The sequence below is a fragment of the Pteropus medius genome, unplaced genomic scaffold (assembly GCF_902729225.1).
Source record: "Pteropus medius unplaced genomic scaffold, Ma_sr-lr_union100, whole genome shotgun sequence".
Lineage (NCBI taxonomy): Eukaryota > Metazoa > Chordata > Mammalia > Chiroptera > Pteropodidae > Pteropus > Pteropus medius.
Genome location: NW_024354550.1, coordinates 1,859,393 through 1,886,761, shown reverse-complemented (window position 1 = coordinate 1,886,761; position 27,369 = coordinate 1,859,393). Strand labels below are relative to the sequence as shown.

Genomic DNA, 27,369 nt, shown 5'->3' with positions numbered 1-27,369 from the left:
TACGAATCTTTTACAACACAGCTTCATGGCTATTAGATCATCAGCCACTGGGTTCAAATATCCATTAGGAAGGGGGAACACACCTCTGAGAACTACTAAGGAAAGTATTTCACTATACCAACACTACAAAAAATTGTGCAGTCTCCAGGGGCAGCAACAGGCAGCTTTTCATACTGGTACTTTATAATATATATTAAGATGTTGTAGAATAATCCGAAGCATGTACTCCCTAGCTTGCATCTACACACAGGTAAGTGAGATACACAAGAACAAGAAACAGAAAGACAGAGACAGACAGAGAAAATGAGTCATGGCACACAGAGCTAAGGTAAGGTCAGAGAAAAAGCACCAAATAAGGAGATCAAGAACCTGATTTCTGGCCCGGGCACAAATCAAAACATGTAATCATGGCAATGATATTAATAGCTGTAAAATTCCAACTACTGGTAGTAGCAGTAGTAATAATCAAAAATATTTAATGGGCAGGTATTGGGTGTTTCACTTACATCATCTTTAATCGCAACAAACTTTGAAGTAGGTATTGCTATTATCATTTTACAAATAAGAAAACGGGGTTTCAGAGGCTCAGTGAGATGGCAAAGGGCACAGAGATTCAAAGTGGCAGAACCAGGAGACCTAATTCCAAAGTCCGTACTTTCTGCTATACCACTGCTGCTCCCATCGTAGATGACTCAAGATCACTGGAAGCACAAAGAGCATCATAGTGACATGGGAATCTCCCAAATGGATCACGCGGACCCCACTCAAACCAGCCATTGTCACCCATGGTTCCAGCCCTGCCTCCTACCGCTCTAGCGGCCAAACTTCTAATCTAATTGACATACAGAAAACGAAACCATAGGAGTGAATTACCAAAGACTTCTTTCTGCATCTAATACTTGCTAGACTAGATGGTCCCATAAGGCAGGAGTGTATCTTCTTCGTGGTTTTATTTTCGGCATCTACCACTGTGCGTGGCACAGAGTAGGTTCAATAGATATTTTTTAACGTGGCACAGAGTAGGTTCAATAGATATTTTTTAAGCAAAGAATATAAAAGCAATGTACTATGCTACATTAAACTAAAGGAAATGATGTGTGGTGGGGGCAGGGTATATCTTATTTCCTCCTCCAATACACACCCATACTGGTAAAATACTAAAATCATTATTAATTCTGTTGCAAATAATTATCATTAAAGGTGCTATCTACATCTACAGTAAAGATACTCCAAATGTGAAGCAAGGTTTTCACCATAAGGGGGATCTGTCACACTTTTCTTTCCTGGGGTAGAGCAGGCACAAATCTAATAGATGAAGCCTAATTCGATGCTTATTCAATAACTCAATGTTCTCTAGAAGCTAATCACGGGTCTTACATTTTTTAACAAAGGAGGGAAAATAACTCACAATTACCTCTGCAAGGCAGGCCTCCTTTGGAAATTATAAGATATTTTGTGAGATTGTTTACCATTTTAAAATAAGGATATTGTTCACCACTTTAAAATAAGGAATTTCTTAATATACTACCATAAAAGGGAACATGAAAAATCAATGACTCATTACTATAAACTACAGCAAACTTGAGATCAGATACTCAAAAACTCTTCAATAGCACTTTAATCTGAGACTAAGAGGACATGTTTATAAATGTAATTACTCTTAGTCAACATTAAACAAAATAGTCATATCAAAATTAAAACATTATTCGTATTACAGCACCAACAAATAATATGGAATAATATGTAGAATACTGTTATTAGCAAGTCATATTGTTTGCCACCCGAGACACATTATGGAGATCTGGTTGAATTTCAAGAGTTGCATCAGTTAAAAATTAGTCTAAGCTGTTAACAGAACATAAGCCTGTTGTACATAGTCACGAATGGTATTTTTAACAATCAGAATCACCATATAAAGTAATATGCCTAAGACTGTTAACTACAAGCTCATAAGATTTATTATTTAAATGTAAATAACATTCGTTATTGAAAAATCTTTATACATATGAATGCTTCCATATGGACATTTCCAAAAGATATTTGAGATGGTTGATTTTTGATGAGGAAAGGGGCAGGTTTTCCTAGTCTCATATCCTTAGACTCAACAGCCGTTAGGTCTTATGACATCTAATAAACGAAACATACACCATGAAAACAAAAAAAGACTTCCTCTTTTTTTCAAAGCAACAGTTTACAAACAGTTTAGCTCTGAGTTCTGAGAAGTAGGTAAAAAAAAAATTAAAACAATTCCTCCAAGCATTTATATCAACAAATTGTCATTAATTTGCACTGTGGCAAAAAAAAATCATTTTGCTATCCCTCAGTCAAATCGACATTTAAATAATAATGCAAATTGAGAAAACAGAGTTTTGAAAAATATGTAACTGTAAAACAGAAGTCATACATACATGAGATGAATTATAATCACAAAGAAAATCCCTCTGAAAGCCCTTGAGAAGTGGTACGTCTCTCATACTGAAAATAATTAAAACATCAGACCACTGTACGTTCCAATAAACTTTATTGCTTGTCTTTTATGAATAATAAAGGAAACACACAGATGAGAAGAGAAATGTCAATTTCTAAAAGATGGGGCTAGGTTCTACTCACTTGACAACCAAAGTTGCCCAGCCAAGAACATAACAATTGACTTTTACTGTTTACCGTATGCTACCATGTGAAGTGGATTCTATGAGTAAGGCTGTTGTACACAAAGAATGACACCGAGGAAGCTAGGTAACTGGTCTGAGGCCACCCAGCTACTTGGCAGTGAAACCAGAATTCAAATCCAGGTCTGAACTGGCCTCAAGTCTGTGCTATCCTACAAAGGCCAGATTGCTCAACTTGAGGATTTGGACTTCCTAACTTAAATATTGTTTACCATGTCAAAACCATTGAATGAGCATTTAAAAATTAGAGATTATTCCTGCAGAAAAATGTGCCAATATTAATATGTGAAAACTGTTCAAAGCAATCATAAAGGTTTTTTCCCTTCTTTTTTCCAAAATTACATCTGACACTTATTTGTTTAGCTTTAGTTACCTAAAATAAAGAGATTTTTTTAAAAGAAGTACAAAGAATGGAATGTAGCAGTTAAGAATGTCCTTCTGAAACCATCTTGGATTCCAACTGCTATTTGCACTGTGCCAAAAAAAAATCAGTTTGCTATCCCTCAGTCAAATCGACATTTAAATAATAATTCAAATGGAGAAATGAGTTGGATTCAATGAGTTGAGTATGAGCTTGGACAATTTACTTATCCTCTCTAAGCCTTGGTTTCCTTATCTGTAAAGTAGGGTATAAAATAATTTTTTTAAAACATGCATCTCACTGGCCAGAATATAATTAGATGACATAACACACTTGAAACAGGGTCTAGTGCTTAAGAAGTACTCAAAAAAAAAAAGGCTGAAAGTGAAAAAAGACTTGTATACATGCTCAAAATCAAAAATCCAAAAAGCCCATCCCAATCTAAACAAAGTCTTTACTTGTCAATAACAGCAATAACAGCAAAGTCTAAATGTCTGGACACACAATTATGTTACCCAACCATGTTAATATAATTGCCCTTTTAGTAACAAATTTCTTTTGAGAAAGAAGAAAATGGTAGCTGCAAAAGATTCCTGATGCCTCCTTTGGGTATCCAGCAGGAAAAGGTGTTAACTTCCAAGGAGAAACAGGTGATGGCAGGGCCACGCTCTCAGCCATGAGACCCAGCTCAGGGCACCCGAAAGGAAGTCGCCCTGTGCGTTTCCTTGTTTGCTTGACTTTTTGCCTCGTTGAGTCTTGGTTTTAAAACGTGACTAAAAATTTTTCCTTACATGAAACAACAACATAAAAAAAAAAAAGAAAAAAAAAATCCTAAGCACTGAAATGAGCATGATCTCTTTTACAACATTGGTATACCACTTACCCTGAGTGGGCCAAACTCATCCTACAGCTTCCTTTGGAAGGTAAAGCCTTTGTAATAATCAAAGAATGAATAAAGCCTGACAGATCTTATCTGTGCTTTATAGATTAGTAGATTGTGTGAGGGATAGTTATATGTGTAGGTCTGCATGTGTCCACAGTGGGTCACATTCCTTCCATCTCCCTGGTTCCTAACTACCTCCCAAAAGACATCATTGGTAAGCAGCTAGGATTTACATCTAGGCACTATAAATATCTAAAAGTTTTATCCATAGCTTCATGTCATTCTGACATTATCATAAGATAGAATGCCCTTTTACAAATGAAGAAACTGACACTCATTAAAAGTGAATTGCCCATAATGCCTCCAAAGAAATGCACTAACCTACTGATTTTACAGCTGAGAGCTCTCCTGTTAGCCACACTCCTGCCTCCACTCGCATATATTCATCTTATACATCTGAACCGACTCCACAGGTAAAACTGACATATTATATACACTTCATCCTGCACTCAATCCTACCACTCCAAGCCAAATCTAACAGAGGAGTTTCCCCTTCCAGTTCATTGTCCAAGCAGCATTTTTTACAAACCTCAAAACAAATTTAATAAACATCTCCTCAGGACTTGTGGGCCCCAGGCATAGTGCTAGTAGCTGATGATATGCTAGTGAAAAGAAGAAACACAGATCCCGACCTACAGAACTACAGGCTCACAAGAAGACAAACGCAGAACACAGCAACAGAATCTGAGATTTTATCTTTTAGATCACAGTGGTCAGGTGGTGTATTAGCCTCCTGGTCTGAGACAGACCTGGTCTGGCCATGGAGGCCTGTGCCAGAGGTTAGTAAGGCACATGATATGGACTTCAGGCCTTTGCCATTCAAAAACTCAGTATGAACTCATCGCACTTGTTCAAAGAATGCTTCATGGATCTTCTAAACACAAAACACACAGAAACAACAAATACATGCAATTTCAGGGTTTGGATGTGTGATGGTTTAAATAGAGGGAAAGAAGAAATGTACACGCTGCTGCTACTTTGACCAGTTCTGCCCAGTGCAGCTGGTTCAGGCTTCTCATTACTCAGGAGGAAGTCTGCTTCCTGGGGCACCAGAGAGAAGTGAATAGGCACCTTTACACTTTCCCTTCTATCCACATCCCCAGGGCACCCAAAGATGCAGCTGCTGCTTCCTTCATACACTGAACACAGGAAAGGAAAGAAACCAAGATGAAGAGATGGTCTGGGGCTCTGGAGGGTTGCGGGGACATCCCCTCATCCTGCTGCTCAGAGGTGAGGTCAACAATGTGACCCCATCTGCAGGTCACAAGTGACAGACGCAGTCAGGGTTTTGAATCAGGAGGTCCTCAAAGCCCATAATAACTCCCTCACATGGATGTCAGGCTTCTCTTCCTCCTTCACCCAGAGAAGAAATGGTTCTGAAACACTAAATAGGCAAATAAGTAAATGTAGTATAAAACGTGCACCAGGAGTTAGAAAGTGACAGGCATCTGAGTAAACATGGCCAACCAACATATTGCCTTGGACTGTAAAGTGTTTTAAGACTAGGAAAGTTGACATACTAATCCTGACATACAAGTTCTCTCAAAATGTTGGATGGTCAAGGCAACATTGGGTCTGCAATCCCAAGCAGAATCCGAGAGAGGCTGCCCTGCTCCTAAAAGTTGGGTCCATTTCCCAGTCACCACAGTCCCCACCCTCCTAGTGGCCCTGGACACAGCAGTGCACCACCTGCCTGGCCACTGTATAACATGAGTCTCTGAGCCCTGTCCTCAGCATTAGAATTTTTCCACTTCACTCTACACTAAATGGAAAATCGGGTGGCACAGATCTAGAATAAGTAAACGTTAAGGGTTTAGGGATTTTGTATTTTCACCTCCTTACACTGGCCTCGAGCCCTGACACAGAAGCAGCAGTCGCCCCCCAGGGGGCAGCAAAGAAGGAGAGGAGAGAGGGAGAGGGTAAAGGAACAATGCATTTCATGTGGAATAGCTGAAAGCATGACACAGGCCTGGCATACTCCATCATAGTCACCGTGTCACTCCTACTCTTACTATTGTGACTGCAGCTGAAACACAGGGCAGGACCAAGGCCTCGAATCCTTTCATCCCATGCATTACTGTTTTCAATGGGCTTTCACCAAATACTGAAACTGATTATACAACACAAACCTGAACCTCTGACCCCTTATTTGAACAGCTGCTCTCTCTCCTCCCTACAAGAGAGTGGAGAGTGGAGAGAACTGTACTTCCCTTTAGCAGTTCCAGAGAAATGGGAATCAAGGAAGGTGAAGTTCAAGTTTCTCAAATAAATGTAGGAAAAGAGGCTGTGCAATGAAAGGCCCAGATATACCTAAACACAACTTCAGAAAAAGCAAACCTCAAACTCACTGCAACTGCAGAGCTCGGTCACATTTTCTTTTATCTAACATGTTGTCTAAGTCCTAACAGAAGTTACAAAACCAAAAAGGAGAAGTACATTTTAAAGAACTGAGATGTGTTTCTGAATATCAACCATACCACTTTATAAAACTCCTTATCAAAAATTATAACTTCATCATATCGGTTCTTCCAAAAAATACCAACAATCACTATATTATCATTAACAATAACAACTTTTAAACATACTTATATAATGCTTCATAATTCTCAAAGTGCTCATGTCTCCTTAAAGATAGATAGGGCAGTGCTCCACACAGATTTAACAAGTGTGCCTTAGGACACTAAGGCACAGAGCCCATGAGTAACTTGCTCAAGGTCACACAGCTGAGCAGGGCCAATACACCTCAGCAGCTCATACATGAATTCCAAATCTATATAAAGTGACTCAGAAGTCAAGATAACAGTAAACCCTGGTGAAGAATAAACACGGAGATGAAATGTTGTCATTTGCATGCATATATGTACTTACATTGATACACAAAGTAGAGGCCAAACCATACTGTAAAAATTAATTCAATGTTAAATATTTCAGAAGGATCTGTCCAGTTATTCTGACTGATTATTAAGAAAAGATGACCAGTCTGAATTACAGGTTAAAATGCAGTTTTTCTCTTACTCATAAAACAGCGCAGTAACCACAAAGCAACCACTCACTCACATCAAACCTTTCTGGAGTTGAGTCAACATTCAATATAATTACTCCTAAACGGGTAACATGACATTCCTTCCAGTAAAGTGTGTTTATGTTACTGGAGCATCCAGGACTGAGCCCTGAGCACATGTCTCCCTCTAGTGGCAGGTACACCCTACATTCTGGGCAGAGAAGTCTCTCATTTAGAGGAAGCACAGCGACGTGATCTCCAAACATTTTTCACATACCCTTTCAGCTCAGTTTTTATTTTCTTTTTTAGTAAACACCCTCTATATACACATATTTATTTAAAACTTCTATACTGATATTACCATAAGAATTATGTCCATTATAAAACTTAGACAAAACAGAACGGCTTAAAAAGTGTAAGTTTTTTAAGAATGTAATCTAAATAGAAGTTCTAATCATTTCTTCTTGCACTCCGATGGCTCATGTCAAGCACCTACTCTGGAGGCAACTGTGCTTGAGACAGAGCCGTACAACAGAACTTCATTCAAAAATATCAAATATAATTTCTGCCCTTAATAAGACACTTATCATTTTCTCTTTAGAGGCCTTGTCAGTCATTAAGTCTGCGCATGAGGCACATAATTCTGAAGTTGGCCAGTTCATTCACTAGAGAGTTATACAGCTGGGCTGAACACAAAATTGAAGTGTTTTGTGGGGACTTGGTAAGACTCTCACCAGGGAACGATATAATCTTTACTTAGTGTAAGGACAACTTGAGTCTTAGGTATCCCTACTCTCCTTTCAAATACCTCACTTCCATATATTAAAAATCTTAGTACCCTTGAAGTCTTTTATCTAACAAAGTCTTTATTAGAAACAGACAGACTTTTAAGGTTTCCAGAACAAAATAAACACAGTAACACTCTATCCTGTGTCGATAAGTACAGAATTAGGTAGACCTGTAATCAGTATGTTCTTCTCCAAAAGTACTGAGGCTCACGAGGAGTTAGAAACTACACTCAGTCTATACCTCATTCTCAACATTCTAATATCCTACTTGGCATCAATGGTATTGAATCCTATCTCTGAGAAGCAAGGTGCTAACAGAAAAATCATTCTAAAAAGAGAAGTAACCTGGAAGAGGTTAACATCAAGTTCACATAAGGGTAGGATAAGGAAAGTTTTGTGGCTGTTGTTTTTGTTTTATCTCTTCTTTCCACATATGCATTCCCAAAGGGTAGTATGAAAATCAAAGATATTTATAATCAGTTAACTAAGGTGTTCTTTGAAGGTGGGTATCATGTCTTAAAACTTACCTCTGCATTCCTGGTGCCTATCACAATCTAGATAACCACAAGAGCTTTCTGTTATAAAAAGAAGACAAATTTTTAATTTCTCCAAAAATAAGGTTGAGAAAAAATAACTGAAAATCCTATGTTCAATAATGAAACAAACTATTGCTAGGAAAGCATATGATAAAAAATTGTCTATGATGGCTAATTTTGTGTGTCTATTTGGCTAGGTAATGGTATCCAACTTTTCAGTCAACTCCAGTCTAGATATTGCTGTAAAGGTATTTTTTAAATGTTCCTAACATTTAAATCAGTAAATTTAGTAAAGCAGATTATTCTCTATAACGTGGGTGAGCCTCAATCAGTTAAAGGCCTTAAGAAAAAATACAGTGTTCCCCTACCCACCCACATACGCACACCCCCAGGAAGAGGAAATTCTGCCTCCAGACTGCCTTCAGACTCAAGTCGCAAAATCAGCCCTTCCCTGGCTTCCAACCTGCTGGCCCACCCTGCAAGTTTCAGATTTGCTAGCCCCCATAATCACGTGAGCCAAATTCTTAAAACAGAGGTCCCCAACCTTGTTGGCACTAGGGACCGGTACTCCTAAGAGTTTCTAATGCCCGATGATCTGAAGTGGAGCTAAGGTGGTGATGCTAGCACTGGGGAGTGGCTGCAAATACAGAGGAAGCTCCGCTCGCTCACCCACCGCTCACTTTTTGCTGTGTGGCCCAGTTCCTAACAGGCCACACAGCAGTACCAGTCTAACAGTACCAGTACCAGTCTGCATCCCAGGGGTTGGGGACCCCTGCTTGAAAATACAGTCACGTGCCACTTAACAACAGGCATACGTTCTAAGAAACACGTTGTTAGGCAATTTTGCTGTTGTGTAAACATGAGAGCAAATTTACACAAGCCTAGATAGCATAGCCTGTAGTTCCTATGCTACAAAACTATACGGCATCTTACTGTACAAAGCAACACGAGATTAAATCAAGCGCAAGAGAAAATGATGCAATGAGATATGGTAAACACAAGATGTATGAGGCTGCTGCCAGTGTGACATGGTGTACTGTTCTATAGCAAACTATTTTTTTTATTAAGTAGAAAGAGTACACTCTAAAATAACAATAAAAAGTATAGTACAGTAAACCCAAAAACCAGTAACATAATTATTTATTATCATTATCAAGTATTATGTTCTGTACATAATTATATGTGCTAGCTTTTATACGACTGGCAGGTAGCATGGTACGTTTGTTTATATCAGCATCACCATATTATCCTCCCTCCCAAGTTCAAGCCAAACCATGCTAAAACTAAAATGAGGAATGATGATAAAAAGATCAAGAAAAACCTTCCCAATCAATATACTTAGGTAGACCAGCACAATGGACATCTTATTTTAATAAGAGTGAGTCATTTAGTCTTACGATAAAACAATTTCAGGGTGTAGACCTCTTTGTAAGATATTACACTTCAAAGAAAAGGCTTTGCCAGAATTTAGTGAATTAAAAAAAAAAGAAGAAGAAGAAGAAAAGATGCTAATAAAAAGTGAAACAAAGAACAGAAATAACTACCTCTTGGTTATCTTTGTTTTGGTTTGCCCAGAAAATCTTATGATAAAGCGTTTCCATTGAATTGCTGGAATCAGTTCGGTCAAAACAGTGTCGATCCAACACTTCCAACGTGTGCAAAACCCGACTGATGGTCACCCCTAGATGCAGAAATCAAGCAAACCAAATTAAGAAATTAAGACATCAAATGAAGCCCGAATAGCATAGTACAGAATCATCCTTACATGGGGCAAAAGGAATTTTAAGAAATATTCTCAGTACAGAACTGCCAATAAAACCAAACCTGACATGCTAAACAGCCAGGATCTAAAGAGCATAAACCAAAGAACATCCTCAAAATTCACGAGGTGGCTCCATCAAAAATTGTCTTTACTCAACAAGTGGGTAGATTTACAAGAATCAGAAACATGGCATAAAATGTCTAACATTCAAAAGCACTCCATCTGTTGTGTTCTGTACCTGCTGTTGACTCCTGGCACTTGTCAAAAGACCACCGAACTTCCACTGCACGGCCTCTTTGTTTTATCTGCTGTTCTACCTCATAAATCCTTGCTCGAACCTGAAAGATAATTACTTCTCATTATCTGGTGCTCAGAAAGCCACAGTGGTTATCTAAATCTTCTCGGGTTTTTCCACACGAGTAGAGCATCCTACAGTGAACTACAATCTTGACTGCATTGTAAGAAATTCGGCCTACTGCCCAAGAGTGCATTTTAAAATTTACAAATGGCAATTCGATGTCAGTTTTCAATAATAAATACTCACAAATAAATAAATAAATAAATGCTTGCAGAAAATCTTTACGAGTGAAAATTTTTTAGGATTTCGTATGGAAAGGTGAAAGTTCTAAAATGTCATCTTTGAGCTATTCCATGTATGAAAGCAACCAGCCATGTTTTATTAAGAAAACTGCTTGGTAAAAAAACAGAGATCTTAAGTATTAGTCACTATCTTGTGTTCCAAGTTTCTTAAGTCTTCGACCCAAATAACCCAACACTAATAAAAATATCTAACAATTACTAAATATCACAGATTACTACTATGAGAGTCGTGGTCACATAGTAGAACTACCACCTTAATTACCGTCTGGGTGGCAGAACTCTCTGCAAGAACTGCCCATTAAAAGAGTGAGAAGAAGGGGGCAACATGATGAATGTCTGTGGTTCAGAGAGGCTAAATACTTCCCCTAAGGTCACTCAGAGAGGTGCGGGTAGAGCTGGGAACGGTAACCAAGCATGCGAGATGCTGAACCCATTTGGCTCACTATGCCCTGATGCCTTTCAAGAGAGAGAACGCTCGTCAAACCACAGCAACAGAAAGCCTACCTGCTGATTGAAAGCCGTGTTCCCGCCCGGCATGGGGAGGCTAGAGGGGGCCACCTGCAGCAGATCCAGGGGTGAGCCTGGGTTTGCACTCTTACTGTCGTTTGTGGAGTAATTCCACACCAAGGCACTTGGGCAACAGAGAGTGACAGTCTGGAAACAAAGTAGGAAAATCCAGATAGTTAGAAGAAGGAAAAACTATAACAACAGCTTAACAGTAAAAATGACACCTTATCCTAACTATTATAGTTTCCTACCACTGAATTTAAAAATATGAATATTTTACCTGATTCTCAACTTTCCCAGTGATAAAACTAAGATAAAATAATTAATTTGAAAGAGAAGTACAGTGATTGAGAAATTAAGAATATTATAATTCATAAGCTAATATTCAGCACAGGAAACCTAGGAAACTTAATAAAAATGCAGTAATCACTTAAAAATTGTCACTTAAAACTATTTTTTCATGAAATTTAAAAAAATGCAATGGAATTAAACATGTCATTTCTAAAGTGATAAAATCTAAAAATGATTTTTTTATTTAAATCTCTCAAATAAAAATGCAGTAAGTAGCTTCATAAATGCGGGGCAGGCAGTAACCCTGGAGTAGCAGTTGGCAAATTTTTCCTATAAAAATCCAGACAATAAATGTTTTAAGCTTTTCAAGCCAGCTATAGTTTCTGTTACATGCTCTTTTTTTTGTTTGTTTTACCAATTCATTCAAAATGTAAAACCTATTCATAGCTCATGGGCTGGATTTGGCCCACAGGTTGTAGCTTGTCTATCCTGGCTTAACCTCCTTGAAAACATGTTGTACTCAGCCAGCTTACACAAAGCCCTTTCTATGACCATCTTCCTTATGTTACAATGACCCTGAGGTATGTACTGTTATTCCCCAACTGTACAAAAGAAGAATATGAGACACAGAGGAGATCAGTGTCAAGCCCAAGTTGATCTCAGTATACATGCTTAGGACTACTATGCTAGCCTGCTGCCTCCTAAATGCAAATTAAATAGTATAGCTCACAATTAATTAAGCACTTATTCTGTGCTAAACACTTTCCTAGAAGGTTTCGGTCATCATAACCTTAACCCTATGAGGTAATGAAGTAAGAACTGTCATCATCTCCCATTCACACGTGGGGAAATAGAGGTTCAAGGTCAAAATTACTAAGTGCCAGAGCAGCAGCTAAAATCAGGTCTGTAATGATTATAAAATATGTCTTAACCTTTATGCTATCATGCCACTCAACAGCAAACTATGCAAGCTTAGAGAAAGAATGCAAGATTTCTTTTTTATAAAAAAAGAAATTAAACGTAAAAATACAAAACTCTGAGCTCTAAGAGATATCTTTATGGAAACCAGATGGCAGATATGAGACTATCAAGTCCCAAAACCCTTCAATGCATCTGTCTCCACTGGCACACATTCCTACTCACTTCCTCCTGTCTGTAACAATGTGGGGCTCTTATCTCCTATCCATGACCAAGTGGGGTTCTCGTCTCTTGTCCATGATAGAGCTCTTCCCTGCATTCTCAATTCCAAATCCTCCATATCCAGGGCACTGATCTAGCAAATACTCTTCCTCTCCTATTCTCAAACTCTCTCTCTACCAGTTTACCTTTAGCTTAGAAATGTGTTCAAATCTACTTGTCAAAAAAAACAAAATTTTTAAAAAATCTCCACTAGCCCAGTAGCAATCCCTCTCTTCCCCTCACAGCCATGTTTCTCAAAAGAACAAGAGCCTTGCTTCACTTCATTCTTCATCATCCCTCAACCCACCTCAATCTGGCGTATCACCCACTATCCACTGATCATTAATGGCCATCATGCTGTCAGACAAGTAGCCATCCTCTTATCAGACTTCCCCAATCCACTGGGCACTGCTCGCTACTAATTCCTTTTGGAAACTTTCCGTGATACCTAGAGAAGCAGTTTAGTATGGCTGCTAAGAGTGTGGACTCTGGATCCAGACTGGATCCAAGCTGGGTTTAAATTCCAGCTTAGCCTCTTACCTGCTGTATGATCTAATGCCACCATTTCATTACCAGTGTTGCAAAAATAATATTGGTTCCTATCTCATAGAATGATTCTGAGAACTAAATAATTAATATGTTACAACTTAGAGCAGTACCTAGAACATAATAAATGCTATTAATCTAACAGAATTATGACAGTATTCTTCTCATTCTATCTTTGTTTCTATAACATTCCCTCCCCCATTTTCTCTACAGTCTAGCCAAACTTTCCTGTTCACCTCTGTCAATCTCCCTCTGCCATGTCTTAATAATTTATGCCCCTCGGGTCCACAAATCCTCTCTCACTACTAACTCTTTAAGTTACCTCACCCCCTTCTCAGAGTTTTGACCGGCCAAGTGGCCCTAAGTGATTTAAATCCACACATCTAGCTGGTTGTCTCCCCTCATCTTCAGAATCAAACATGTAACAACAGCTTGAAAATATCCACTTGGAGATCCTAAGGGATAAAATAGTCCAAAATTGAACTTACCTAGACTCTTCCAAGTTTATTTCTTTGCCTTGTCTTTCTCTCCCCTACCTCCCCACTTCCATAAATCGTCCCTCTACTGTGGCCAAAACAATCTAACTAACCCACAAACTGACCATGTCAGTTGCCTGCATAAAATCCTCCAGTAACATCCTAATCATAAGGCACATAAGGGGTCTTCTACATCCTGACCCCCAACAGATTTTATACTTTATGTTCCATTAACACCAATCAGCATACAAGCTATCCAATCAACCCTCTGGGCCTTCTTCCACACTATACCTCTGACGAAAACGCTCTTACTCCCCCTTTTAAAATGTTTCCTAAACTCATATTATAAGCACTAGTCAGGACCACTTCATTCACAAAACCTCCCAGAATTTCAGCTGGGTCTAGAAATTCTACTTCTCAACTCCTTTAAATCCCTATGCATCCCTCAATTAGCCCTTGTCAGAGTATAGAGAAACTGCCCATTTATAAGCCTGCCTTCCTGACAAGACAGTAAACTCTGCCAGAGTAGAGACCATGCCTTCATGGCCAGCCTTGTCCCAAAGCCCCTAATTAAAGACCTTTAAGAGCCCAAGGAATGTGACCTGAACACTAACCCATGAGCTCCTCTAGGACAGGGCTGTATCTCATTCCTGACAGTATCAGCTCAGTGGCCAGCACGCTACTGGATGGCCAAGAACCGCACAGCAGTGATGCCTGGCAGATGAATAAAGCCCGATAAAATGTTTGGGTTTTAAAGAAAGAAGAGGTAACCAATTCAAGATGTAAACTGAGGAAGCTACAGAATTCTGCATGGAGAAACTGACTTTCCAGAAGAATGGTAATACAGATGACATTCTACAGGTTTCCTGAAGGATTTTTAATCATTGAACTACTTAATGGCCCTAATAAAGAACAACTGCAATAACTTTCTTCTGGATGGAAGCAACAAATCTTCTCTCAGCTTGATCCAACATAAGGGAATAAAGACATGAAATTTCAATCTATAAATTACTTGGTTGAGAAAAAAACTGGAACTGCGATGTGAAAATTAGAGTCCCAACAGGATTATTTCCTACACTAAAACATAACATAAAATAACAAGGGCCGAGGACTTACCTGCAACATACAACTAAGTCCATAAACCAGGGGGCCGTGCTGTGCACAGGAAAGGAAGTCTGAGAAGGCCAGCTGCACAGGACTCATGCCGGGGCCGGGGGGGCCAGGGCTGGGGGCCCCGATGCTCGAGTTGTTTGGTCCTATCATCATGTGGGGTGAGTGGGCAGCAAGGAGGCTGGGGCTATCGCTCAGCAGCAAGGCAAGACGCCGGGCACAAAAGTAGGCAAGACGACGAGACAGGTAAGCCGACTGGACAAACTCATCTGAATACTGGGAAACAAAAGGACACCAGACCTCAGTCATGTTTTATGCTACTGGGTGAAATAACTATTTTAATACAGATATTTTTTGACTTTAAAAAAAAAAAAAAAAGACTTCAAAGATACTGTGTAGACCAGTGCTGTTCAAAAGGAACATAACACAAGCCACGTATATAATTTTAAATTTTCTAGTAGTCATTGAAGAAAACAGGCAAAGTAAAAGGAGTTATGTATTTTATTTAATCTGATATAGCCAAAATGTTATCATTTCAACATGTAATCAACACAAAAACTATTCCTGAGATATGATATACACTCTTTATTCTGCACAAAGTCTGAAATCTGGCGTGAATTTTATACCAAGAACATGTCTCGATATGTACTTGTCATATTTCAACAGCTCAATAGCCACATCTGTCTAATGGCTACTGTAAAGGACAGCACAGGTAAAGACCATCTCAGGGAGGGTACCCAGGACACTGGCACGGTGCAGTCTCTGAAAGGATACACCAGGGTGAGAGAGAGAGTTACTTTTCACAAGTTACTCCTTCATACTGTTTGAACACTCAAATATATGTTTTGCCTTTCCAAGAAAATTTTATTTTTTAATAAATTTCATCCAGATAACCTAAATTTTAACAAATTTTAGACTAATCATTAAAATAGGAAGTCCCCATTCCTAGTGGCTTAAAAAAATGTCAGAAGAATGTAGAAAGTCCTATCTTTAAAAAAAAAAAGATAATTTGATTTGCTTACACTGAAACCTGTGTGAACAAGAAGACAGTATTTAAAGAACTGTATAGCTCAGTGATGGGAGAATTCAATGTGGGTGAGAATACTTAAAAAGGACATGTGGATAAAAACTATGAACATGGTCATTACAAGTGACTGCTAAAACTTATAAGAAGTCTCTTATCACTTCATGTGTTGTGGCATCAAGATATTTTAATTCCATTTCAAAAAGAAATTTTTCCCTCTTCCACCTCCACTTACCAATCAATCATTTCTTGCCCATAAAATCAACTGGCTCATGGTTATGTGTACTGTACCTGCAGCATCAGTGGTAATAAGAGTTTAAGAAGATCATCATCCATTGGTCTGATCTTTTCTAAAACATCCAAGATCCATGTCAAATATTCGTGTTTTTCTAGCATTCCTTCCTTAAATGAACAAAGGAAAATTTCACTAATGATGTTACAGCAACACCAACTAAAATTCAAAAAAGAGCACTGTTATGCATATGCTTAAGTGTAATTTTACTACTATTTGTTTTTGTTGTAGTAAAACTCATTGATCATAGCCCAAATTCTACACACACACAAAAAAGCTTATATTATTTTGTATGGTTGGGTGCTTTTTGTTGCTTTTGTTTTTTGGTAATCTGCTTTATTCTAAATTGAAAAAAAAATAACTCTTACAGGACAGGAAATTCAGAAAGCTTTTAGATTCCCAAGGCACATCAAATGCCTGGCTAGATTTCGGGGGTGTATGAACTCATATTCATAGGAGAAAACTTGGCCAGTGGTGATAATTATAAAGAGCAGAGCACTAACCGTCATACCATCATCTTGACAAGACACTAACAATCCCATTAGATCCAATGCTGCCTTAATAGTCTCTTTCTCTGTCCTAAAATGAACTTCAAATACTATAACCTCCCTGTAAAATATACCTTTAAAAATTAATATAGTGGCATAATTAACCATAATATAAAGCAATGAAAGCAATTTGTAATAAAATACCATAATATATAAACATTCCAACATAATACACTAAAAATCAATAACACACCTACAAATTTCTGAAATGCCCCACAAGGGTGGTGTGGCCTCTCTGGACATAAGCACTATTAGCATTTTTGTCTACTGCCTTCATATACACATACATATAAATACACACGTTACTTTATGACAGTCTATGCACATACACATTTGATAACAGTGTAGTTTTGTATTATGATTCACATCATGAAAGAATCTTCAAGATAGAAGCTGAAAGCTACGTTTTCTGGGAAAGACACTTGTACTTTCGTGGTCATTCTGGTAATTCTAGTAGTTAATATGAATTCCGACTTTGTTCCCAGCAACTTCTGCATATCTGTGCACCGCCAGGGAGTGGCCCTCTACCATGGTTACCAATGATTGTGTGAAAATACTGTACTGATAAATTATAGTTTCAATATTTATAAGATTACAACACCACCACATTGACATAACACAAAATCAAGATATTTACTTGTTGCTGATTTCTATTATTTTAAATGTTTAGAGTCAAAGGAGTTAAAATGTTCGTCATAGAAAAATTGCAACTGAAAATTTTAAGACCAGAAAAGTGAACTTTAAGTTAATAAAGAAATAAATAAAATAGAATTGTGCATTAAGGTGTAAGAGATGGTAAATGCAAAATTTTTTAAAAAGAATCTTCATCGGCATGATTGCCAACGACTATATAACAGTCTGTCCTCAAGACACTTTTGTCTGTGTACCCATGCTCGTTCCTGTACGTGTACATACTAGGATCAGTTTCAAATTTCAGAGTATGACAAATCAAAAATATAATGGACTTTTAAATTTTAACATTAATGTTCCAATTAGATTCATCAGTTTAGGACCTAATTTCTTCTTACTAAAGAGATACTGTCTTCAACATTCCTAATACATAAAGAAATTCTCCCAAAAATATTAAGCAAGCTGAGAGACACTTTTTAAAAGATGTAGACTAAAAACTCAGCTCAATAGAAGTCATAAAAGCCCAGAGCAGGCACTGAAGTAGTCCTGATAAACGGATCTAGGATTTGTGACAGTCGTTTTTATTGACTTTAATCATGCTACTTCCCCAAAAGACCATGCTTTTTCCTACTTTGGGCTCTTAGAAAGAAACATCATTTACCATCTGGAAAGTCCTAAGGGGGAAATTCAGAAGCCACACATCCTTTCTAATTCCATTCCTTTCTGATTAAGATAGCAGGTAGTGAAAGTCTATGCTAGCAATACAACTTTTGTTGAATACACTTCCTCCTTACCAGGATTAAGGCTGAGGCAACTAACAGCACAAGCGCCCTCTTCTGGTCAATATAATTTACATCAGCTTGTCTGGATGATAGTTAAGTGATGCCTCAAGGCCCTGACCCGCATCTTCAACAGCATTTTAAACTGCAGCTGAGCCAAATAAGATGACCTATCTTTGGAATTACTAAACTCTAAAGGAGATCTACTATGAGACATCAGCAGGAAGATTTTTTTGAATAAATACATCCAATTTTTTCAAAATAAAAAGATTATACTTAATAGTGCGTTTACAAAGTAATTAATGGAATGAAAAGAGCTGACATCATTAAATGCTGGAGATCAATATTTATGATAAGAAGCTGTCATCTGAGGGCAAAGGTGTTACCTTGAATTCAATTCAATGTGAGAAATTTCAGGTTGCTTTCTTTAAACATATTGGTTCATAGGTTCATATAAAGATACAACTTAACCTCCAGAAAAACTAACCCGCGTAAGGAGTTTGCTCTCTTCTTAAAAGAATGCTACATGGCCATGAATGTCTTAGAAAGGTTACCTGGAACATGTGAAACGCCAGCTTTTCGTTGTACTCCCACTGCTTCATGGCTTGCTCGACATCTGGTGGCACAGGGACAGGGCCGTCGCCTGAGCTGGAAGCCACGTGGTAAAAGTCGGAAATCTTGGCCAACTGCTCGCGGAGGTATCTAGTGGATATATGTGTCCACTCTGCACCCAAAAAACATATACATATGGTATAAAAATTAACTTTTTCTCCCCCTTCCTGATTATCTGAAGGACGTACTTATAAAACAAACATGTTACATTAAAAAAAGGCTTTTACATGTGCAAGCGCTGTTGTGAAAGGCATGCTTACTCTAAAGCCCTTAAGTATGCGTGCTGGTGTAACGTGTGCCCTGTGCAGCCAGCAAGAGTACTGTCCAGCCCAGGTGGAAGAGAGAGCTCTCCCCTCACACCTCAGCAACTCGAACCCCTGAATTAAGTGCATCTGGCTGATCCTCTGTGTTAAACAAGTTAGCATAACAAAAATATCAAAGGCAGAAGCCAGAAACAGAACAGAGGAGGTGAGCACTTCAAGAAATTTCAAATCTGCACCAAAAGATTCAAAATCTCCCCAGTGCAGCTCTCTTAGGGTATGTTTTTTCAGGGTCCAAGTCAAGTTTCAAACATGCCTAATTAAGATTTATTCTGTTTTTGTCAATCTGTAAGAGGACTGGCATTCACCACGGGCTGGCCCATGACAGCATGCGACCTGCACTATCCCCTGGGCCTGCCAGGGACACAAGAGTGGCTGCCCTCCTAGACAACCATTTAGACCTTCAATTATTCTACTCTCCTCAACCAATACAAGATGCCTCAGAATTCCATCAGTTAAGAGTGGAGAGCAACAAAAGGTAGGAGACTAATAAAGGAAATAGAAAAAGTAGCATTTTAAAAAATCACTAAAATTATTCAAAAATGTCTGCCTCGGGGGCAAAAATTAAATCAGTGCGTTGCCTCTGGCAACCATGAGGGATGAGATGCCAACTTTATCCCATTCTGTGGATAAAAATGTAATAATTGCATGCTCACAGACAAATTTCCCCACAGATTAGCAAAAGAGCATTTCAGAAGAAACTATCCTACTGAAACATTACCACACGATGCTATTTTCCCATTATTTTGGCAATAGATTCTCCCACCTTATTTTCAAGGAAGCTATTTTGACAAAAGAAAGAGTAGACACTAAACATCTGTTAGGAATTGAGTGGTTTTTACTTTTTAAATACTATTTAAATTACTTGACAACAGTACCCAGGGATAACAACTGTTAAAGTTGTGGTCTAAACTACTTATTCCACTTGTGTTTTATTTAAAATTAAAATTGAAATGCACATGTTAAACCCAGTAATAAGCCAATGTAAAATGACAAACACATACCAGGTCAACATTCTGTTCCTAGTGAAATAGTTTTTCACAAAGCACCACCAATAACAGACATTATGATTAAAATGAATTAACTGGCATTAAAAACAAAACAGTAAATTACCAATGGCATCATCTTCTGGTGGCCCTGTTCTAGACTAATAGTCTCATGACACCACTTGTCCAACAAAACAACATGCCAACCAGTAGATGAGACAAGTTTAGCTTAGCTATAATAAGCAAAAACAAAAATAAAAGAGATCCAAATCCTAGCTTTTGTGTGCCAAGCCTTGCTATTAGCTCACTCTCAGTATGATACTATTCTCAATATCCCCACAGAATATTTTAGCCTCAAAGAGCTGAAAATAACACATACATTCACACAAACCTATTTTGTCAAGGGTATGTTTTCTATTTAAATTTTGTTTTTAAATATAGAAAAATACGTGGTCACTATAGAAAATTTATAATGCAAGTATGAAAGCAAAAGAAAAAAACATCTGTAATCTCATCACTCATAATCATTACATGTTTCAGCATATAACTTTTCAGTCTTCAAGTATGCTTGAATGTCTATGTAAACGTATGTACGTCTTTAAAAAAAAAATTGCTGAATATACCATTCCACAATCTGAACTACTTTCAGAATCCACATGGAATTCAAATGCAGTCCTCTTAGTAGTTCATTTTAACTTTAACAGTGTTTAACTGACATTAAGTTATTGTATTCAGAGGTCTGGGACATAAGACGCTCTAGATCAGACTATATAAGAAATTAGGATGCACTCGAAATTTTCATTAAAAATTGAAAACAGAAAATAACAAATGGCCACTAGTACTGTACTCCTTAAAAGTATTAGAATGCACTGCACCTCTCATTATTAGTTAGGACTGGTAATTAAAAGGGAGCCATGGGGGCAGGCAGCCGTGGCCTCAGCCCTAAATGCAAACACGACCATGAGGGGAGCTTAACCAAATGCCAGTGCCTTCAGCCCCACCGTGCCAGGCTCTGATTTAAAGGGTCTGGAGTGGGGCCCAGTTCCAGGTGGTAAGAGAAAGTAGGAATGGATAAAGATCAAAGGGAAGACAGGTGAGGGGGTCAAAGGTAAAAAAGAAGCAGAAAGTGACCAAAGAGGGTAGTCTGAAAGTGGAGCAGTTCTAAATTCAAGCAACTCAAAAAATAAAAATAAAATAACAAAATAAAAAAATAAATTCAAGCAATTCAGACGATGTGGCCACATCTGTAATTCACAGATGTCTAGTATAACTTAAGGTCCACAAAGCCAGAATATTAGAAAGCTTATGAGCATTAATGTTACTGAGAAATGGTCAGGATTTAAAAAAAAAGCCCAGTCCTTTGGACAATGCTCCCGAGCATCCAAGAATCCTATGGCCACTATTCTTTCTCTGTTAATACCTAACCCCCAAAACAGAAGGGGTTTCAGAAGCCATGCAGTTCACCTTACCATTTTACAGATCCAGGTATTACAGGCTCAGCTCAAGGTTACACAGCTAAACTGGAAGTACATAAATCGGTGTACATGAAAACACAAAAGTGATAAACACATAATGGATGAGAACAGAGATGCGCCACGAAATGATCTTCTTGGACCTGGAATATCTGCAGTATTAGTAAAAGAACTGGGAACACCCACCCTGGGGGCAAACACAGAGCATGCGAAATGCAGCAAAGTTTGTGGAGGTGTCCTGCAGCGTGATATCAGCAGAGAAGCAACACAGGGCCACATTTAGTGGTACTACTAGAATGAACTTGAGAAGATGATGGCCATAGGTCCAAATCCCAGCTCTGCCACACTCAAACTCAATTTGCCTGGAACAAACTGAGATTTTGCTAAGTCTCAATTTCCTCATCTCTACAATAGAGATCAATAATATATATACATCAGAGTGATTGTAAGAATGAGTTACTTAGCACCATGCATATAACACAGAAGTTGATCAATAAATGGTAGCTATCATCACCATTACCAGGATGAAAAACTAAAGGTCAGGCCTTGACTGTCAAGAGCACAGCACCTATTGCCACTGATGTTAGTTTCTGCCTCAGATCCTCCCCGATTACTCTGCCTCTAAAATCTTCATACAAACTTCTCTGCTTTCTAGTTTCGACTCATCGCTTTATAACTTAGAAGGTTTCTAACACCACTATAGGGAAAATGCCAAATTCCCTCTCTAATACACTGTGTTTATTATAACCAGCTCAGCTAGAAGTACCTTTTTAAGCAATGTGCTACAAAGGCCCATGCAAATACTGAACTTTCAATTCTTTTTAATAAACTTACAGTTAAATATATCCTTTAATTCTGTGGAAGTTCATTTTCCTGGTTACACTCTTTTTCTCGTTATCAAAGAATGTAGAAATCCACTATGTGAAATAAATACAACAGACAATTTTTTAAAAACTCCCACCAAGTCCAGAGACTAATAATATGCACATTTTTAAGGTGATTCACTTGCTACTGGGTTTTAAGTCAAAGACAACACACTCCTCGGGGAAGAAACCTACATCCTTGAAAATTCTTCTTGAGGCTCTGCCACTATAATAAAAAGTTCTTCCCTCTCCACAGTGGGAACAGCCTGCTTCTCAAAACTGCAAGAGATAGTGGATTTAACCAACCTGACTTTGATGCAGATTGAATAGGAAAAAAAAACTTCAGTATACGTAAAATGCTTCAGACTCCTGAAAACTCAATAAGAATAACTGAAAAATATTCTATGATTTTCCTCAAGTTTTCTGCTGTTAAAATGTTGTCTTTATCAATGGATACCATCAACAAAATGAAAAGATGACCCGAATTGAAAGAAAACATTTGCAAATCATATATCTGATAAGGGACTTGGATTTAGAATACATAATGAATTATTATAACTCAATAATAAAAAGACAAATAACCCATTTTTTTTAATAGGCAAAGGATTTGAACAGACACTTCTCCAAAGAAGACATATAACTGGTCGATGAGCATATACAAAGATGCTAATCATCCACCATCAAAGAAATGCAGTTCAAAACCACAGGGAGACGGCACTAGGACAACAAAAGGGTGACAAGAGTGTTGGTGAGAACGTGCAGGAATTGGAATTCCCATACATTACTGTGGGGAATGTAAAATGATGTAGCTGCTGTGGAAAACAGCTGGCAGTTCTTCAAAGGTTAAACAGACTTACCACACAACGCATCAATTCCACAACTAGTATATACCCAAGAGAAATGAAAACACGTGTCCACACAAAAATTTGTAATAGCCAAAAAGTGAAAGCAACCCATATGTCCAGCAACTGATTAATGGATAAATAAGATGCTATACACATACAATGCAATACCATTTAGCCATAAGAAGGAATGAGCTACTGATACATACTACAACATGGACGAACCTTGAAAACATTACGCTAACACAAAGAAGGCAGTTTTAAAGAACCAACTATTTTATGATCCATTTATGTACAATGTCCAAAACAGGCAAGTCTATAGGGCTATTTAGATTGCCTGGAGCTGAGGGGGAGTGAAGGGAAATGTCGACTGCTAATGGTACAAGTTTCCTTTTCAGGATGATAAAAATGTTCTCAAATGTAATGATGGTTTCATGACTCTAGTGAACACACTAAAAACCACTAAATTGTATACTTTAAACAAATTGTAAAGCAAGTGAATTATATCTCAGTAAAGCTGTTATATCATTTTTCAAAACGAAATACTTTACTACTAGTAAGAAATCATCTGCATTTCATGAAATAAAAGACTATTCCCCACAGATAAACAGTGCTCCACTATGAAATGGTATGACTTTGAGGAGGGGCAGGGCGGGGAAGAGGGTAAGGGGTAGAAACATGAGTGGCCAGAAGTTAAATGTTAAACCTGGGTGAAGGGTAAAAGGGCTTTATTATATTCTTCTATATGTTTATACATTTGAAATTTCCATAATAAAAGACTTTTAAAAGTTAATCAGTTGTATACTATAAAATGATTCACAAAACCTGAAATCCCCTATTCAGCCACTGTTCACTCAGGGAATAAAAGAGAGGACTCAGTATGCGGACTGGCAGCCTAGATAAAGAATAGCCCAAAAGAAAACTGCTGTCTCGGTGCAATGAGTCTGACAGAGTCAGCCCACTGGTCGGAATGCTGAGTTTTGCTGAATGGTCAGTTAGTAAAACCAAATCCTCCTCTGGGGTGGGGGATGGAGGGTGTGGTGGCTGCAAGGGGAGGCTGTTGGCACTCAGTGACAATGCTATGGTGTAATAAATTATTGAAACATTTTTTATGCTTTAAAAAAGTTTCTAACAGAATTACCTGTAGAACACTGGTCTTTACTGGCAAATACTGAATAACCGTTTTTATCTGGATATAAGTAATTTTACTATATTATTTTTAATAGGCCATTTCTTTCTGCTTTTATTTACTGAGGAATGAGACTAAGTACTGTTACCTGGAGATCAAAGTAACAACTCAAAATAACCATGGGTACTTGGCAAAAAACATTAAATACCTAGTATGGGCCAGAGGCTCTCCTGAGATCTGGAGCTACAAAGGTGAAATTGAAAGGAAGGCAGTCCTTACCTGAGGCAGGCAGACACACAGGGACACAGACACTGACAGCGATGAGATAACTGCTTTGACATGCCATGGGACACAGGAGAGGAAGCAGGTAGCCATTTTAGCCAAGTCTTAAGGAATGGTACCAAGGAAGGCCAGAGACAGAAAGAGCTGTGTGCAACATTCCAGGCAACGCAGACAGCAGGAAGGCAGAGAAAGAAAGTGTCACAGGTAAGAATAGGAAGGTGGCTGGTGCCAGGTCCTTGAACGCTAGTGCACAAAATGACCACCAGAGGGCGCTGGTTAAGCATATAGATTTAACAACTTGAGAGATTTCAACCCAGTAAATCTGAAGTGGGGTCTAGAAGTCTGCATTTGTAACCGGCAGCCTGAATGACTCCAACCCAGGCAGTGACACGCTATAGAGTTTTGTCTTTTATCACAAATGATTAAAAGCCACTGAAAGATTTTAAGCAAAGGAATAACAAGTTAAAGTATGTAAACTAAGACTCAGGAAGATGTGAGGGAAACAAATTGAAAGGAAACTGCGAAGTCCGGCGGGAAGGTAACTGAGGAACTAAAAAGAAGCAGGCTGAATAGTAACCAACCTGACATTAGAGAGAAGAAAGAAGAATAGGGTGGCTTCCAGTCTCTCAGTGGGGTGGCTGATGGATCACGGTGCCATGGAGTCAGATGTGGTATAGAGACAGCAAGCAGAGGGGGCTGAAGGAACCGAGTTCTGTGTGTGTATTTGTTTTCATTAACTTTTTGTCATAACCAAACTTTTTACTGAGATAACTAGAGTCACAAACTTTTTACTGAGATAACTAGATTTCTTGCAATTGCAAGAAATAATACAGAAAGAGCCTACGTACCTATTTCTTACTTTTCCCAAATGTTAACATCTCGTTAAACTATAGTAAAATATCACAACCAGAGTTCAGTTTTGAACCCTTGAATTGGAGATGTTTGTCTACGGCCATGCCACCCTGAACAAGCCTGATCTGCATACATACATATATATACATATATCTACACACACACACGCTTAGAACTGCGTGCCTAGGACAAAGCAAACTTTTGTGATTTATAGGGCCGAGCAGATAGCAACCCACAGATGGGAAGAAGTAAGCTTAGGTGAAAGTAGGATCTGGCTGGCCGAGACAAGGAAGACAGGTAAGGACTGCAAATAAGTTTATATAGGTGTCCATATAGGCAGGAGTGAGCAGGCAGCTAAGGGGGAGACTATTTCTGTCCCCTGAAGTTCAAGGGAAGGATGGTGGGGCAGGGAAGGAAGCCTGATGAGAGAGGTGAAGGGAACAGATGCCATGGGCAAAGGGCACTCTGCCCAACGAGTGAATAATAAAGTTGAGGAGGGAAGAAAAAGATACCCCAAAAAAGATAAGGGCCATGATTAGACAATATATAAGTAACTGCATAGTTGTGTGACAGCTAGTTAATGTTTAAGAATTTCAGGGTAAAAAGAGACCAAAGTGGCCAACCGAGGAAATGGGTGGCAAGGTCTAAGGCAGGAAAAGGAGGAAGAGGGGCTGACACAAGAGGTAGGAGCAAAAGAGTCGTGTGTCCCAAGGCAGCAAGGAAACTCCTAACTGCACCTTCTACCTTACAGGTGCCGGACTGGTATCTGATACCTGAGCAGAACAGCATTAACATTTTTCTTGGTTTTTCTCTCTTGCTGTCAGATCTCCAATTCTTGTTTCCATTCTAACGTAGACAATGCTGACCGTTGCATTTAGGGATTTTTTTCTAATTGTCATTTTTCCCTATCAAACTCGTACATGCCTCTGAAGCCATGGCTCTTGGCAACCACAGAATCCAATTTTAGCCCCTAGAACAAGAACTTCTTATTCAACACATCAATCACACCGCCAGCTCCTCATGCACATACAGCTTCAGGGGTTTCCTCCTACCAGAGGGGCACACACTAAACACCTGCCACGACAGGCTCGACTCCTTCTAAGGGGCGTGGGACATTTATTGGAAATTAATGTCATATTAGCATATGGGAAATTTCTCAAATCTTTTCAGATTTCTGTACAAACCTGAGTGAGCAGTGGCCTTGGCAGTGGTGAGATGTTCCTAGCATACAGTAACAGGCACATTATTTTTACAAATATTAAACTGGTACATTTAATTAACCCCTTAGGACCAAGCCATGGGTTTTGCTGCCCCAAGAGAAGAAAGCTATACAGCAAGACAACAGACTTGTCTTCAGCAAAACAGCAGACTTGCTGACACCAGAGCTTTGCTTCCCGTGTTTAGAGCACACCTCTGTGCATCCCTAAAGCCTTGGGTATAAAGGGAAGGCCCTCTCCTGAGGATATGGGCGGGAGGTGGACAAAGGGAGGTGCAGCACCGAGAAAAAACATTTACAACCAGCCCCACAGAAGGCATCGAAGCTGTCTGAATTATACATCGGACATTTCATTATCTCAAACCTCTTCTAGCTTCTGCTACAGAAGATGTGGCAGAAATCCCCAATCATTTGTGGAGCAAAAATAAACTACATTTTCTTCTTTTTATACTTTGCATTGGAATGTAATTCCATGGTAAGTGTGGTTTGAGTAAAGTTTCTATAGTAAAAGGAGCACTGTATTTATTACTTAGAGGTACTAAATGCAGGTGCTATTAAAGTTTGTACTGCTGATCAAGCTTTAGATAAGTAAGAGTCTTTCATTAGGACATAAATACAAATACTACTACAGACATACTGCCAGATACTGTCGAGTAACCCTAGGCTAAAAAGTTCTAACACATAAAAATGCTTACACACTATGCAGACCCAGAAGGCCAATCTCCCACTGGCCCTCCTTGGGAACTCACTGAG

At 38.6% G+C, this 27,369-nt stretch overlaps 1 protein-coding gene and 1 long non-coding RNA gene across 2 annotated transcripts in view; both read right to left on the bottom strand.

The window, feature by feature from the left end:
- MED12L (mediator complex subunit 12L) overlaps positions 1–27,369 on the bottom strand; it is a 315,454-nt gene that overhangs the window by 235,459 nt on the left and 52,626 nt on the right. Inside the window, 6 exon segments of the mRNA XM_039855087.1 lie at positions 9,843–9,979; positions 10,299–10,398; positions 11,165–11,314; positions 14,776–15,045; positions 16,085–16,195; positions 18,597–18,766. Coding sequence (XP_039711021.1) covers positions 9,843–9,979; positions 10,299–10,398; positions 11,165–11,314; positions 14,776–15,045; positions 16,085–16,195; positions 18,597–18,766 — 938 coding nt within the window.
- Positions 490–9,323, bottom strand: LOC120596610 (uncharacterized). The gene is made up of 2 exons (XR_005651211.1): positions 8,290–9,323; positions 490–3,816 (listed from the first exon to the last, which is right to left on the bottom strand). It is a non-coding gene; the product is annotated as an uncharacterized LOC120596610 (long non-coding RNA).